The sequence below is a fragment of the Myotis nattereri genome, assembly GCF_964212035.1.
Source record: "Myotis nattereri genome assembly, chromosome: 12".
Taxonomy (NCBI): domain Eukaryota; kingdom Metazoa; phylum Chordata; class Mammalia; order Chiroptera; family Vespertilionidae; genus Myotis; species Myotis nattereri.
This window is the reverse complement of record NC_138087.1, coordinates 4831443-4845964: the sequence shown is the minus strand read 5'-3', so window position 1 is coordinate 4845964 and position 14522 is coordinate 4831443. Positions and strand designations below refer to the sequence as shown.

Below are 14522 nucleotides of genomic sequence, written 5' to 3'. Positions count from 1 at the left end.
AGCATTTTGCCTAACTGACATTTTTTGCCATTTACATTACTGGATTGTGGGCATTTTACATAAATAATTAAAAACATTATTTTTGTTTAAAATGTTGGTATTTTTTGAGGATTGAAGTTAAATAATGTGCTCTACCATCTTTCCCGGGAATTTATACTTTTTAGAAGTAGCAATAAACACAGCTGTTACAATTCTGACTTGGAAAGTACAAAGCAGTTTAAAAGTTACTATCCTCATCATTTATAAACTAATGGTTCTTGTATGTTTGTAGTTCTATGGGGCCAAGGCTTAAATTAGTAGGAAGCTAGGAAATTTCAGAAACATTATTGAAATTATGCAGGCTCCAGACATCTGACACCACTTTTCACAGTACTAAGAAGTTAATATTTTTCTACCTCACCCAATTGCTACAAAAATAACATCCTAGATTTGTAGAAAAGTAAAATCAAGAGAGTATTCTGTTGACTATGTTACATACACAAATAGACTCATTATCAGGAATGTAACTTTATTTTCGTTAACAAACAAACAAAACAGATTCACCTTGCGAAGAGCCCTGCACCTGTGAGCAGCAGCAGCAGCCACAAGGCCATATGGACGAATTACCTCAAGCAAAATCAAAACCACATTTTAAAAAGGTGTTATTTTAAAGGATGAGCACAGATTATAAAAATGACACTTCTACAATTTCATTCCTTCACTGTTAGTAAGAGGGAAAAAAGGTTTAATACTTATGCAACATGGGTGCCCGCAACAAATATTCACACCACCTCACTGGGCTTGCTAAGGGAAAACAGCTGAGGTACAGCTTCATAATGTAATTTCTAGTGCTTTATATTATTTTTGGATATTTGGAATCAATCACCTGAGAAGAAAAAACTTCTCATTTTCCGTAGCTTAGACAAAGCCTGCAGTTCTATGTCCCTAGGAATCCATTCACGATATTCTAGAACATCGAGGGCATGGTTCACAGGATCGTCACAATAACCCTCTTCCTAAAACAGATTAGATCTCCCCGTAGTAAACGGAAAGGTCAATGATGAAAACAGAACAGGATCTGATTTAAGTTTCACACAGGAAGCCTAATGCTATTCTCTGGGTAGAGGCTAGGACTAGCTGTCAGAAATGGTGTGACGGCAATACTTAGTGTTTGTAAGAATTTTAGGATTCAAATGGAATGAGCAGTTTATAATAACTGCACAGAGAAGTGTTCCTTTGTAGGTTAGCCACACTGAGCGCCCAAGGCGCAGCCTGCAGCGAGGGGTGGAGCCGGACCTGCGGTCGGTCGGCTTCTCCAGGCCGCACTGGGCGCTCCCTCGGAAGCCCTGAGGAGTGTCCAGTCTTCCCCAGGAGGGAGGGACGGTAACTGAAGCTCCATTTTCAAACAATGACAAGAACAAAAGGAAGAATATAAAATACTAGTATAATGAACATTTAGATAGCACTAAACAGCATGATTTCACACAGTTGTATGCTTTCACCAGTTTTCCTTAAAAACAACCATCAGTTCCTGGGCTTTTAGATGTTTTCTTTGTAAAAATAACCAGCATCCTTCGCATGGTCATGCCGAGGCCGCAGCCACCGCACCCGTTGCCCAGTCAGTCGGTGCAGGCCTCCGACGTGTGGTGAGGCTGTGTGCCGGGCGGCCAGCCCTGAGCCTCCGGGACTAGCCCAGGACCGCCTGGGCTACCTCCTTGATCGTGGATGCAGCTTTCTCCAGCTCCTCTTCCGTCTGCTCCACTGTGACCACCACCCTAATGCTGCGAGATGAGGAAGGACACAAAACGCCCACTGCTCAGCCTGCCGCCTGATCTCACCACGACAGCAGGTGAGGGTGGGACAGGGCCCTCTGTCCTGCAGGCCCCAAACATCTGACACCACCTGTCACAAGAGCTCGTGGCTCCTGCCTGGATGGTTAGTGTGTCTACTCCACGTGACCTGGCAGGGGGCTCTGCCCAGCAACGCCAGGAAACCGGTCTTTTACATAAACTACTGCTTTAGCAGTCCCAGACCCCAGGAAAAAGTTCCAATTAATGGACTGTCTGGTTGCTCCTGTCGTAATTCAGTAAGTCATGTGGAGGCTCTACAATACTTGGCAGCAAGGCAAACATTTTCAAATTTGCAGAAAATTGGGGACAAATAGCTCCTAAGAGCAGTTCTACCTCTGTCCCCTACAAACATCTTCTGTTATCGACGACACATTTGCTGAGCTGCACTGTGCTGGGCATGGAGCCCAGGGCATAAGGCCAACACGGCCCCGGTCCTGACACTCAGTTACACCTCCGCCTGGGCGCAGCGAGGGAGGGCAGTGTCCTAAGGTGCTTGTGAGCTGTTGCTGGGGGCCTGCAGACCCAGCGCCCCGTCTCTGGCTCCCATGTACGAGGCCCCCGGGGCTGGCTCCAAGCTCGCTCCTGCTGCTGCCTTTCACGCTCGGGCTCTGGCTCCCACCTGCACCCGGGGGCGCCACGCCACGTACACTCTACTCCCTTCTGGAAGGCTCCATGCCCACCAGGTCGTCTGACATATTCGATTTTCTGGGCTCAGCTTACATGTCAGCTGCTCTCGGAAGCCTGAGTCCCTCCCAGGCCTACTTCTCTGTGACCTCACTGACCCCATGCCGTGCCCTGCAAACCATGCCTCAGCGTCTCCCTCCTTCACTGCACTGGACGTGGGCGGGGCGGGGGGGTGGGGGGTGTTGTGTTAAACCAGGAGTCCAGGCGCATCCCCACGCTGGCTCCCACCCCTCCGATCCCGCCACTGCTGTTTGCCTGGGTTCTACATGGGTGTGTGGACACTGCGCACACCGTGTGCTGTGAGGGGTGGGAAGTACCTGCCATCTCAGTTCTTGGGACCTCAGACATTTCTCAGTCAACTAGGAGGGCATTGTGAGTCCTGGGGGGTTTTCAGTTAAAATGTGAAAACATCTAGTTTGAAAGCAGACAACTGCTGATGTACTCTATTTTAATGATAAACATTCTTCCTCACCCTTTCAAAAACTTCAAACCATGACACATCTCACCCAGATTTTAGAGAAGGAACAAAGTGAGGCCATACTTCAACGTCTACCAACCTTGGAGGCGGGAGGCACTTCTCTTCTCTCTCCAGGTAGCGCGCCTGGGTGAGGGCGATGCTCCGGTCCATGCACTGCAGGAAGAGGGCAGTCAGCCACAGCAGGCGCAAGGGGCACCCCTGTGGCAGGCCTAGCGCCCGGTCCGATGCCAACGGCTGGAGACCAGTGAGGGCAGCACCGTACGCGGAGCCCTCCACCACCCACCATGGCGGGAGCCCGCGTGACCAGCAGGATTTGAAGATATGGCTGGAGCCACCAGAGACGGAGCGTTAGGTCGACTTCATTGACATGTAAACAGCCACAGTAGCTGGTAGTCATTTCAGACAAAGCAGAGTTGGGACAGGGGCACATGCCAGCAAAGCCCGCAGGCGGCCCACGGGCGGACTGGGCCTGGTGCCAGCAGAGCGTCTAGAAAGGGCTCGGAGCTCGGCTGCCTCTGACCGCCTGCTCCCCCTGCCAGCGCCCGGCCCGCCAGGCGGCTGCACACGCCTGAGGCCGCTCTCCAGGCCCGCGTCACCTGCTGACACTTTGGATCTGGAAACACAATCTATCAAAACGAAGGCAGAATGAATCAGAGGAAGGGAGCGCGTTACCGTGGTTTCTTCTTTGGGGTGATGAAAGCGTTTGGAGTCGAGTCAGACTTGTAAAAAAGAGCACGTGGCGGCACAAGGAGTGACCCGTGCGTGGCGGCCAGGCAGCCGCAGAAGGGCATTCTCTAAGTGGCAGGGCAGGGTTTCTGAGGGGCAAGGACAGGCGCCCGGCAATGGCACGGGCTGATCTGCGTCCAGAAGTGGACACCTGCCCGGCTGCCCCAGCCTGGCTAGTAAGAAGCATCCAACCCACCTCAGTGTGTACAGACCAACTCGACAAACCCTTTTAGTTCTACAAAGTTTAAGGCTCACAGCTCCGGTCTCCTGTCCCTCAGGCACTGGGAAGAGGGGGGAGGGCGGGACCACCGGCCCTGAGGTGGAACCTGTGGCGAGGCACCCACGTGAGAGCTCTGCCCGCCTCTCACATGCGCGTGGCACACAGTGCCGTCCCCCAGAGCCCGCCCTGCTCCCTCGCCTGCCCGCCCACCCGTGGGTGGAAGACAGCCCGCCAGACTCTCCGCTATGGGGCGATCTCGCCGCCCTCCCTCCCGTCTTGTCTCTGCAGGGACAGCGAGATACACGGCCGGAGTGGGGAGGCCCATGTCCCGCACACACACGTGTGCAGAGAACGGCGCAGTGAACCCCAATGCGGTTCCAGGCCCATTCTGCAGCGGCCACTCCTGCCTGGGAAGCTAACTCACCGCACAGGAAGGCCCTGTGATCGCACTGACCGCCTGGCTTGTCCCTTTGGCTGGTGTTTAAGCTAGAACCTGCTTTGGTGTCACGGGTGCTTGTCACTCCTCCTGTCTGCACACTTATAAAAACACCGCGGCAGGCACTGGCTCTCAGGACGCTCTGGTCCCGTGAGAGCCTGTCTTTTTCACGTCTGTGGAGCTGTCTGACCGGAGGGGACAGCTGTGACATTGCCTCCCTCGGCAGGTGAGAGCACTCCAGCTTCATCAGGGATCTCACGTTCTGCGTCTGGTGAGACCGTTTTTTAAGAGGACTGACCCCAGATGGCCAGACTGCAGGAAGCTGTCCAGGAACCTGTGGCTCCAGGCGATGTGGTGCACACACCGCAGGACACAGGACATCTGAGGCAAGCTGTGAGCCAGAGGTGGCCGCACACTGCGCCCATCCTGAGCAGCCACCTGGCAGCCGGCAGCCATCACACTCGCTGATGCCGGGCGGAGGGATGCGGGGAGAGCAGGTGGAGGCATAGTGTGCAGCCCATCTCACTCCTGTGTGTGCTCCCGATGGAAGTGCAAGGCATGCAGGCTCCGCAGCCGCAGGGCCCCTGGGCATTTCTGCGGGGAGCAGCATGGGGGGAAGTGGGGGCAGGGTGGGGGGCTGCTGAACAGAAAAGGGCAAGTGGTCTTCCCCAGAGGTCTCTTCTTGGTTAGCAACCGAGTTTCCGTTAGTAGTAAACTGCCTCTCAGACACTGAGTATGTTGACACCCAACTTAGCCATGGCTACCAAGTGGCCTTGCGTTACGAGGTCACTATGGCCTGTTTCTGAGCGATGCTGGGATTCACCCTGACAGTCAGCTGTCTAGTGCTGCCCGGGGTCACTGCACACCATGCGGCCCCACCACGTGTAAGAAAACCTGGTGCTGTACATGGTAAGCAAAATGGTGTTCTGGAAGGTTAGTGACTCAGTAGAAGCAAGAGTATTTTACATGTGAATACAATGTGGCCCAGAACACAGCGTCCTCAGTGCAAGCTGAAACCGCTAGCGGCGTGAGCTGTCCCTGTCAGACATGCTAGACTCAACTGGGCAGGAGCACCATTCCGTGAGGGGGACCACGCTCTTCCATTCCCCCTACCCCGGGGCAAAGAGAGCTGTGAAATGACAGAAAAGGCTGCTCGGGTCAGGGAGGCGTGGGGCAAGCAGAACCGCTGGGAGGGCTGGCACTCACCTGCCGGACGATCTCCTGCAGCAGCTTGGCGTCCTGCTCACGGGACCCAGTGCTGGCTTCCAGCTGCAGGTGGAAGGCTGGGGACAGGGCCTCCCCCACCACTTTCAGCCCAGAAATGCTGGAGGGGAGACACGCACAGTCAGAGCTCCACCCCTGCCGGCTCGGCGTCTCCACACAAGTAACTGCCCATGGTCTGTACTAGTGCACGCCACTCACACTGATTGTTACAGGAACCTCCGGAGGTGGGGTTCCGGTTCAACCACAGACAAATGCATGCTCTGGGCAGTGCTCGCAGGCCAGAACCCCGCCTTGCGCTCCTGTCAGCGGGCTGGGAGGAAGGGCCCGGCTGCTGGTCACCTCTGGGTCACATGTCACAGGCTCAGGTGGCTCCTCATGGGTCCTCAGCCCCTTGGCCTCCGCCCTGCTGTTTCCTCTCCTCACCTGCTCTCTCCCACCCTCCGGTGGCCAGCGCTGGTCGCTCCTGGTCTCAGCTGTCACTCCCAGTGCACGGAGGGGCTGCACCATCATGCTCTACACCAGTGGTTCTCAACCTTCCTAATGCCATGACCCTTTAATACAGTTCCTCCGGTTGTGGTGACCCCCAACCATAAAATTACTTTCGTTGCTACTTCATAACTGTAATTTTGCTACTGTAAACAATATGTAATTATATATGTGTTTTCCGATGGTCTTAGGCGAACCCTGTGAAAGGGTCGTTCGATCCCCAAAGGGGTTACGACCCACAGGTTGAGAACCGCTGCTCTACACCTAGCATGTCAAACTTGCGGCCCACAACGAATATTTTTGTGGCCCAGCCAATATAACGGTATGTAAGAATGTTTTAATAAAAATTTCATAACTTAATTTTTACAATATCCTATTATACGTAATCCTATCTAATAATAGACAAACATGGTAATTGACTGTAACTTCACTACACCTCCCATGGGCTAATCAGCACAATATGCAAATTAGCCACCAACAAAGATGGCGGCTAATTTGCATACTGCAGGCAGGGCAGGACAGCGCAGCCGCCATCCCGGGCCGGAGGTCGGCCCCAGAAGCTGGTGACCGGGGGAGATGGGGGTCCCCTGCCCAGGCCTAACAGAGGCGTCAGGCCTGGGCAAAGGGCTGATCCAGTGATCGGAGGGTGATGGAGATCAACGCCTCTGGTCGAGGCGTCAGGCCTGAGCGGAGGGCGGAGCTGGCAATCGGAGGGGATCCCCTGCCCAGGCCTGACACCTGGGCCAGAGGCATCAGGCCTGGGCAGGAGGCGGAGCTGGCAATCAGAGGGTCTGGGGGTCCCCTGCCCAGGCCTGATGCCTATGGCCGAGGCGTCAGGCCTGGGCATGGGGCTGATCCGGCGATTGGAGGGTGATGGGGGTCGATGCCTCTGGCCAAGGCATCAGGCCTGGGGCGGGGGGGTAGGGGGGCCAAGCCGGCGATTGGTGTGAACTACAGAGGAAACACCTTTTCTGACCTCTCATTGGCTAAGCTCCCTGTATGCCACTGGTAATATTCTTAGTAACTTGGGTAATAAGAATCCAAAAAGGTGATCTAGGGTTTTTCACCACACTCCTGGTGAAAAAAACGAAGGTCTGCTGCTGGAGGGCTAAGAAATGTCATATCCTGCCCTAGCCGGTTTGGCTCAGTGGATAATGCCTTGGCCTGCCGATAGCAGGGTCTGGGTTCAATTCTGACCAAGGGCATGTACCTAGGTTGCAGGCTCCTCCCTGGCCGGGGCCCAGGTCAGGTCTCATGCACGAGGCAACGAATCAAAGTGTTCCTCTCACTTTGATGTTTCTGTCTGTCTTTCCCTTTCTCTTCCACATTCTCTAAAAATCAATGGGAACATATCCTCAGGTGAAGATAAGAAAAAATAATAAAGAAATTATTATTATATGAAAGACACATCTTGAAAATGCCTAAAGAAAGTTGTCATTTTTTCATGGTGAAGGGACTGGAGTCCATGTTGATGAGAAAACCTTGGTGGCTGTGGTGACTGGCAGTGGCTGCAGCAGCGGGGTTATGGGGCTGGTGCCTTCCCCTGATCAGCCCAGTAACCTCCCACAAAGGGAGGCCAGACTGCGGCTTAAGCCCTATCCCCAAGAGGAGCAGGGAGTGGGCCTAAGCCGTCACTAGGACATCCCCTGAGGGCTCCCAGTATGTGAGAGGGGGCAGGCTGGGCTGAGGGACACCTCCCCCCCAGTGCACGAATTTCGTGCACCAGGCCCCTAGTTATTTTTAAAAAAATATATTTTATTGATTTTTTACAGAGAGGAAGGGAGAGAAATAGAGAGTTAGAAACACCAATGAGAGAGAAACATCAATCAGCTGCCTCCTGCACACCCGCGACTGGGGATGTGCCCGCAACCAAGGTACATGCCCTTGACCGGAATCGAACCTGGGACACTTGAGTCCGCAGGCTGACGCTCTATCCACTGAGCCAAACCGGTCAGGGCGAGGGCCCCTAGTTATTAATAATGAACTACAACGTTCGCTAATGACTGGTTACTATAATCGTGTAGCATTCATTTCCCTTATGCGCAGGCGCCCATTTCTCTCCACTAATACTAGCAGCGAATATTTTAGCAGTGGATGGCCACATCATTAGTCTTAGACTGACTTGTTTGTTGTGCGCAACAGGAAATATTTCGCTTTCGGAGAACAAGAAAAATAGGTTTATTTCCATTATGCTTATTAATCTGTGCAATTATTCAGTGTCTGGTAAGTTAATGTTCAAGAGAAAATATTAATTTTTATAAAAATGTTCAGTTATTTTACGTTAACGGTGAATCATTTATTTCAGCCCTTTGTATTCAACATGTCTCTATTGAAATAAACCTGTTTCTATGAAAATTGAAGCTTTTATTTTTTTGCGGCCCGCATAAACTTAAACCTTGTTTATTTGCTCTGTTAGCCTTTGAGTTTGACATGCATGGTCTACACTACTGTCTCCTTCCCTCCTCCGACTGCGCATCACCACTGGTAACACTGTGTCCTTGCTTATCATCTAAGTCTTTAGTCTGTATCTCATCTTTAATCTCATAAATTACAGGAAGAATTGCTGACATTGACAATGGTATAATCTGACTACCAGCAATATGTTTTGATTGAAAAGTGTCCTTATTTGCATGTTTACTTTTACATTTTATTTGAGCTAACACTTATATTCCTCCTTCTTAGGAAACCGAACTCGCAGGGAGAAAGGTTTTAAGGGTGATTTTGACCCATCTCCTGGCACCAATGGTAATGCATGTTCATGTGACACTAGAGGCCTGGTGCATGCCTCAGTCCAGCCTGTACCCTCTCATAATCCGGGACCCCTCACTCCTAACCGCTTGCCTGCCTCGCCCTAACCACTCTGCCTGCCTGCCTGATCTCCCCTAACCACTCTACCTGCCTGCCTGATCACCCCTAACCACTCACCTGCCTGCCTGATCGCCCCTAATTGCTCGCCTATCTTCCTGATTGCCCCTCACCGCCTCTGCCTCGGCCCCCGCCACCGGGGCTTTGTCGGAAAGGAGGTTCGTCTGGAAGGTCGTTCGGCTGTCACGTCTAATTAGCATATTACGCTTTTAATATTATAGATTAGGCTAAGCACCTTGGATTGCTCTCATTTATTTTGTTTCACCCAAAAAGACTTATCCTTCCCTCAGAATGAAGTGAGCACAGAAAGCACCTGTAGCATGCCTGATTCCTCAGATAGGTTAGGACTCCACAGCTTTTACGAGTATCCTGTCCACCACACGCCAAGCAGCATGCGCCCTGCGGGAAGGAACCTTGCCTGGCCTCAAACCTCCCTGCACATTATTGAACTGCCTCCTTTCTTTGAATGTCACGCGCCATGCTATGACTTCTCAATAAGCCAGGCTGCAAACTGAAATCATGGAGTCTTAGAATCTAGGGCTTCTGGAGTGTGGAGAAACTTCTAGATTAGTTTTCTTTATTGATGTACAAGCAAAATAATATGCGTTCAAAACCCATATCCTATGTGAACTCCGAATGTGTTAAACTTGTCCATAAGAAAGTACCAACTGTTTTTAGGTCATATATTCTCAGGGGGGACTTTAAAAAATTGCCTTCCAAACAGCATTTTATATTAATTAAAAAGCCTGGGTTTCCCGTAATACACACAGGACACCTATAGCCCACCTGGGCCCGCGCTTCAAACGAAGGGCTCGCTCACCCAGCAGGTGGGCAGGCTGCTGGGAGAAGGAAGCGCAGTGCCCTCTCTCTGGCCGCCACGACTGAAGAGCAGATGGAAGTGTAATGAAAACCAAGTGGACACAGAATTACAGCCTGAGCTCAGAAGCTTAAAAACTTGTTTCAGGGCCTATTAAACTTTTTGAATAAAATCCTGGAAAGCATATTATTTTATCAACATGTTTAAATACTAAGCACTGGCTGGGTGCCAGGACAGAGCAGCCCACCTTTCAGACGAGGCCCGTGTGTGCCCCCAGCCTGGGGAGGGCTGGGCACGTGTCTGTTGGAACGCAGCCGCTCCTGTCCCAGGACCAGAGAGCACAGGCTGCTGCCTTCTCCCAGGTGCAGCCTCTGAGATGAGGAGGAGGATCACTGATTAGAGGGGACTCACAAAATTACATGGAAGTGACCCCCTGATCACTGCCTTAGATACTATTTATCTTTACTGGAAAATAAATAAAACCAATAACCTAAATTCAAGAAGCTAAAAAAAGGGTAAGAATAAATTCCAAGAAGGCAAAAAAACAAAAAAGAAATCAATGAAAAAAAAGGGAAATACGATAAAAACAGAAACAAAATTAAATTTAAAGACAATGAGCTAGGCAAATTTCTAGAAAGTTTACCATAAAAATGCAAAAGAAAGAAACATGAAATATAATGAGGAAATAATGCAGACAGCGAGATTACCACGGACTACACCCAATGCAAAGGCCCAAGGCTGGAGAACCTCAGGGGGGACCTGGTCTTACACAATGGCTTCAAAACGCAGGGAAGGTGGAAACACTGTTCCTTCATTTACGGAGGCTACCAGAACACTGATTCCTGGGTTATGAAAGGTTGGTACAGAAAAGATAATAGGACTATTTATTTATTTAATTATTGGGGTGACATTGTATGTTTCAAGCATACAATTCTATAAAACATCATCTATATATTGTATTGTTTTCTCCACCCCAAGGCAAGTCTCCTTCTAGCACCACGTATCTCCCCTTTACTCCCTTCTACCTCCCCCACCCCCTTTCCCTCTGTCTGTGTCCATGAGTCTTTCTTTTTTTTGCTTAATCCCTTCACCCTTCTCACCTGGCCCCCTACCCTCTACCCGACAGCTGTGTCTGTGCTCTGTATCCATGGGTCTGTCTCCACTTTGTTAGTTTATATTGTTCATTAGACTCACGTGTGAGTGAGATCATACGGTACTTGTCTTTCTCTGACTGGGTTATTTCACTTAGCATAACACTCCCCAGGTCCATCAATTATGGATATAAAAATTCAAATTAAAGTACAAGCTAACTAAATATATTAGTGTAGAAACTTATTGTAATTGAGTAGGAGTTTAGTCAGAAATGCAAGGGAGGCCTACCATCAGAAACGACAGCATGGGGAAGCCCTGGGCGGAGCGGGCAGAGAGGGAGGAAAAGGGAGACGTCTGTAATACTGTCAACAATAAGCAAATAAATAAATAAGTAAGTATCAGTGCAATTCAGCATGAGACAATTCCATAATTTTTAAAAGTCTCCAAATCTAGGAATAATTTGAAAAAGGCCACCCACCAAAACCCTATTGTATGATGTTTTATATTGAATAAAGAAAACACTTCTATATTGGGAATGAGAAGGATGTTTGCTGCAACTGCTTGTTCAGTAGACCCAGAGCAATGCAATAAGAGAAGAAAAATAATTAAAATTATTTAAGGATTACGAAGAGAAAAAACATTATCTACACTAATAATACAGGAATATGCAAATTGTCCGGGACACTGTCACAGTAACGACCAAACAGCAGGCTGTGTGGGGCAACCAGGCCAGCAGGGGGGTTAGTGAGGGACGACCAAACAAATGAACAAGCTGGCTGCATGGGGTGACGAGGCCGGCAGAGGGACAGTTGGGGGCGACCAGGCCAGCAGACAGGGCAGTGAGGGGCGACCAGGCCAACAGAGGAGTGCAGTTGGGGGCAACCAGGCCAGCATGGGGGCAGTAAGGGGCGACCAGGTCGGCGGCGGTGGGGGAGGGGGGCAGTTAGAGGTAATCAGGCAGGCAGGCAGGCAGGCAGGCAAGCAAGCAGTTAGGAGCCAGCAGTCCCTGATTGTGAGAGGGATGTCCGACTGCCGGTTTAGGCCCAATCCTGGCCTAAACCGGCAGTCAGACATCCCCCAAGGGGTCCCAGATTGGAGAGGGTGCAGGCTGGGCTTAGGGAACCCCTCTCCTGTGCACGAATTTCATGCACCGGGCCTCTAGTAGCAGATAATAGGATTTCTATGTGCATCATCACAACAGACTGAAAAGAACTACTAGAATTTAAGATCAATTAGAGAAAAGAACTACTGCTGAATGTAAGATTAGTTTAGAGAAAACAAGAACATTCTTGTAAGTCAGAAATAGTTAGACAATATAGCCCTAGCTGATTTGGCTCAGTGGATAGAGCGTCAGCCTGCAGACTGCAGGGTCCCGGGTTTGATTCCAGTCAAGGGCATGTACCTTGGTTGCAGACTCCTCCCAGCTTGGGCCCTGGTCAGGGTGCGTGCAGGAGGCAACCAATCGATGTGTTTGTCTCAAATCGATATTTCTCTCTGTCTTTCCCTCTCTCTTCCACTTTCTAAAAATCAATGGAAAAATATCCTCGGGTGATAATTAAAAAGAAAATATAAAAGAAAAAACAATCCTATTTATAATAGAAATAAAATCATTAGGATACCTACAAATTACCTTTAATGGTCCATAAGATAAAAAAGCTTTAGAGAAAAATTTTAAATTTCCATTAAAGGACACAAAGGAAAATCCAAATAAGTGGATACAAATACACTCCACATTAATCAAAACATTTAATGCAATTACAATTAAAATTCTAGTAATTATTTCTGGTGAAACTTGAACTTATTGCAAAACTTATATGGTGATTTGTGCTCACTCTGGCAGCACATATGCCAAAAGTTATACAGTGATAACAACAGGTAGTATTTAAACAGCCCGAGGATTGAACAATTAACCAATGAAGGAGAAAAGATGGCTAAAAACCAGATTCAGGTACAAGTGAGACACTGGTATATGACAGAGACCAACCAGTGAAGAAAGGAGGTGGTGTTTTTATAAACTGACTGTGCAAACATCAAAACAACCTTCCTTCTCTTGACTCATTTTCCTCCTCCAGTCACCATCCTTTCTGTCTCTCTGAACAGTCAAACTCCTCAAAATTGTCATGTGACTGTGTCCCATCTCTCCCGCCCGGTCTCTTGGATCCTGCTTCTGTCAGGCCTTTGCACCTGCTCCTCCCGACACTGCTCCGCCTCCAGGCGGGAAATGAAGGCCAGCTCGCAGCAGCGGGGACTTGGGGCCTGCGCCCCTTTCTTCACTGGGCTCTCCTCACTCTTTCTCAGTCTCCTCCTGGCTCCTGACCGCTTCACATGGAAATGCTTGAAATACTATTTATATGCAATTGAGCCGAGGCCTCTTCCTTAAACTTAAGCGGCTACATCTCCCAGACGTCTGATGGCATTTCCAGCTTAACACGGCCACTGACCGTGCCCAACACACTGCCCCCAGCAGTCCTAACCATCTCGCGGACTAGCAACTCTGCTTAGTTACTCAGACCAAAAACCTTAAGCTCAAGCTTGCGTCTTCTCTTTCTCACTCACTGGAATACGAACTTCTGGCAAATCCAGCTTCAAACTCCATCCAAAATCCACTGCTGGTAGGAAGGTCAAAGCCCCCGTCATCTTTTACATGCAACACCGCACAACCTCCTCGCTGGTCTCTGCCTCGGTACTCGCTACCGTAGAATATTATCCACTTCACACAGCAAAAGAGTGGCTTTGCTAAGATGCCTTCAGTCATGTCCTGCTGTAGAGGCCCCCCAGGGAAGACACATGGGCATGCCTCCTAAAATACTGTCAACTGAACCCCAGGTGACTGGCAGAGCCGAGCCTTGGATACACATCTTACCAAGACGGCGATGTGTTCTCAGCATTGACTCTTATCTTTGCTGCCCAGGTGTCGGGGAGTGGGTTTTATTACTGTAGATCCAGCCAAGCACCAGGAAAGAACAGGACTCTCTCTGACTGGCAAGCCAGTTTTGACCCCAATCCCTGGCTTAATGGCCAAGGGACACCAAGTGCCCCGCCCTGTGGGAGGGGCCCTGAGGTGGAGCCACACCCTCGAGTTCCTGACTGCTTGTCAAGCCCACCAGCCGGCCTGCCCTTTACTGCCGTAACTTCCTGGTATTTGGGCTATAAAATAAACAGGCTGCTTCAGTGCTGGGTCTGTCTGTCTCTCAGTCAGAAGAGGACAGCGGTCCCACCCGGCCCCAGCTTTTCCTATTTTTGTGTCTTGTCTCTTTATTTCATTTCTCAATCCCCAGCGCCTCTACTTGAATAACCAGATCATTCTCTCCGTGCTGGATGTGGAAAAGAGAGACCCCCCCCGCCCCCTCCCCCCCTGCCCCCTATCCTGCCATCTTTTGCTCAGAACCAGGCCACAGCTTCCTATCTGAGCCGGGTTCTTGTCACAGCCTCCAAGCCCTGCATGCCCTGGCCTTTCCCCCTCTTGCCACACTGGCGTCCTCGCTGTTTTATCTACTGTTATCTCTAAATATCTGGGTACCTGTGTGATGTGCCCCCACACCTGCCTTACTGCGGTTGGTCTGAGGTACCACCTGTGGAATCCTCCACGTAGAACTACTTAGTAATAAACCCTGGACGTGAGGCCTGGAGCCCTAAAGAGTGGGATACACTGGAGATGCAAATCC

The 14522-nt window shown here is 50.2% G+C and overlaps 1 protein-coding gene across 2 annotated transcripts in view; it reads right to left on the bottom strand.

The window, feature by feature from the left end:
• Positions 1 to 488: 488 nt before the first annotated feature.
• SPTLC1 (serine palmitoyltransferase long chain base subunit 1) overlaps positions 489 to 14522 on the bottom strand; it is an 89578-nt gene continuing 75544 nt past the window's right edge. Inside the window, exons 13-16 of one of the 2 annotated variants that reach the window (XM_081103216.1) lie at positions 7373 to 7414; positions 5580 to 5697; positions 3071 to 3144; positions 489 to 1760 (exon numbers count right to left, since the gene is read on the bottom strand). In XM_081103216.1, coding sequence (XP_080959342.1) covers positions 1667 to 1760; positions 3071 to 3144; positions 5580 to 5697; positions 7373 to 7414 — 328 coding nt within the window. In that variant the 3' untranslated portion in view covers positions 489 to 1666. The remainder of the gene's footprint in view (positions 1761 to 3070; positions 3145 to 5579; positions 5698 to 7372; positions 7415 to 14522) is intronic. The other variant, XM_081103217.1, reaches the window with a different exon arrangement.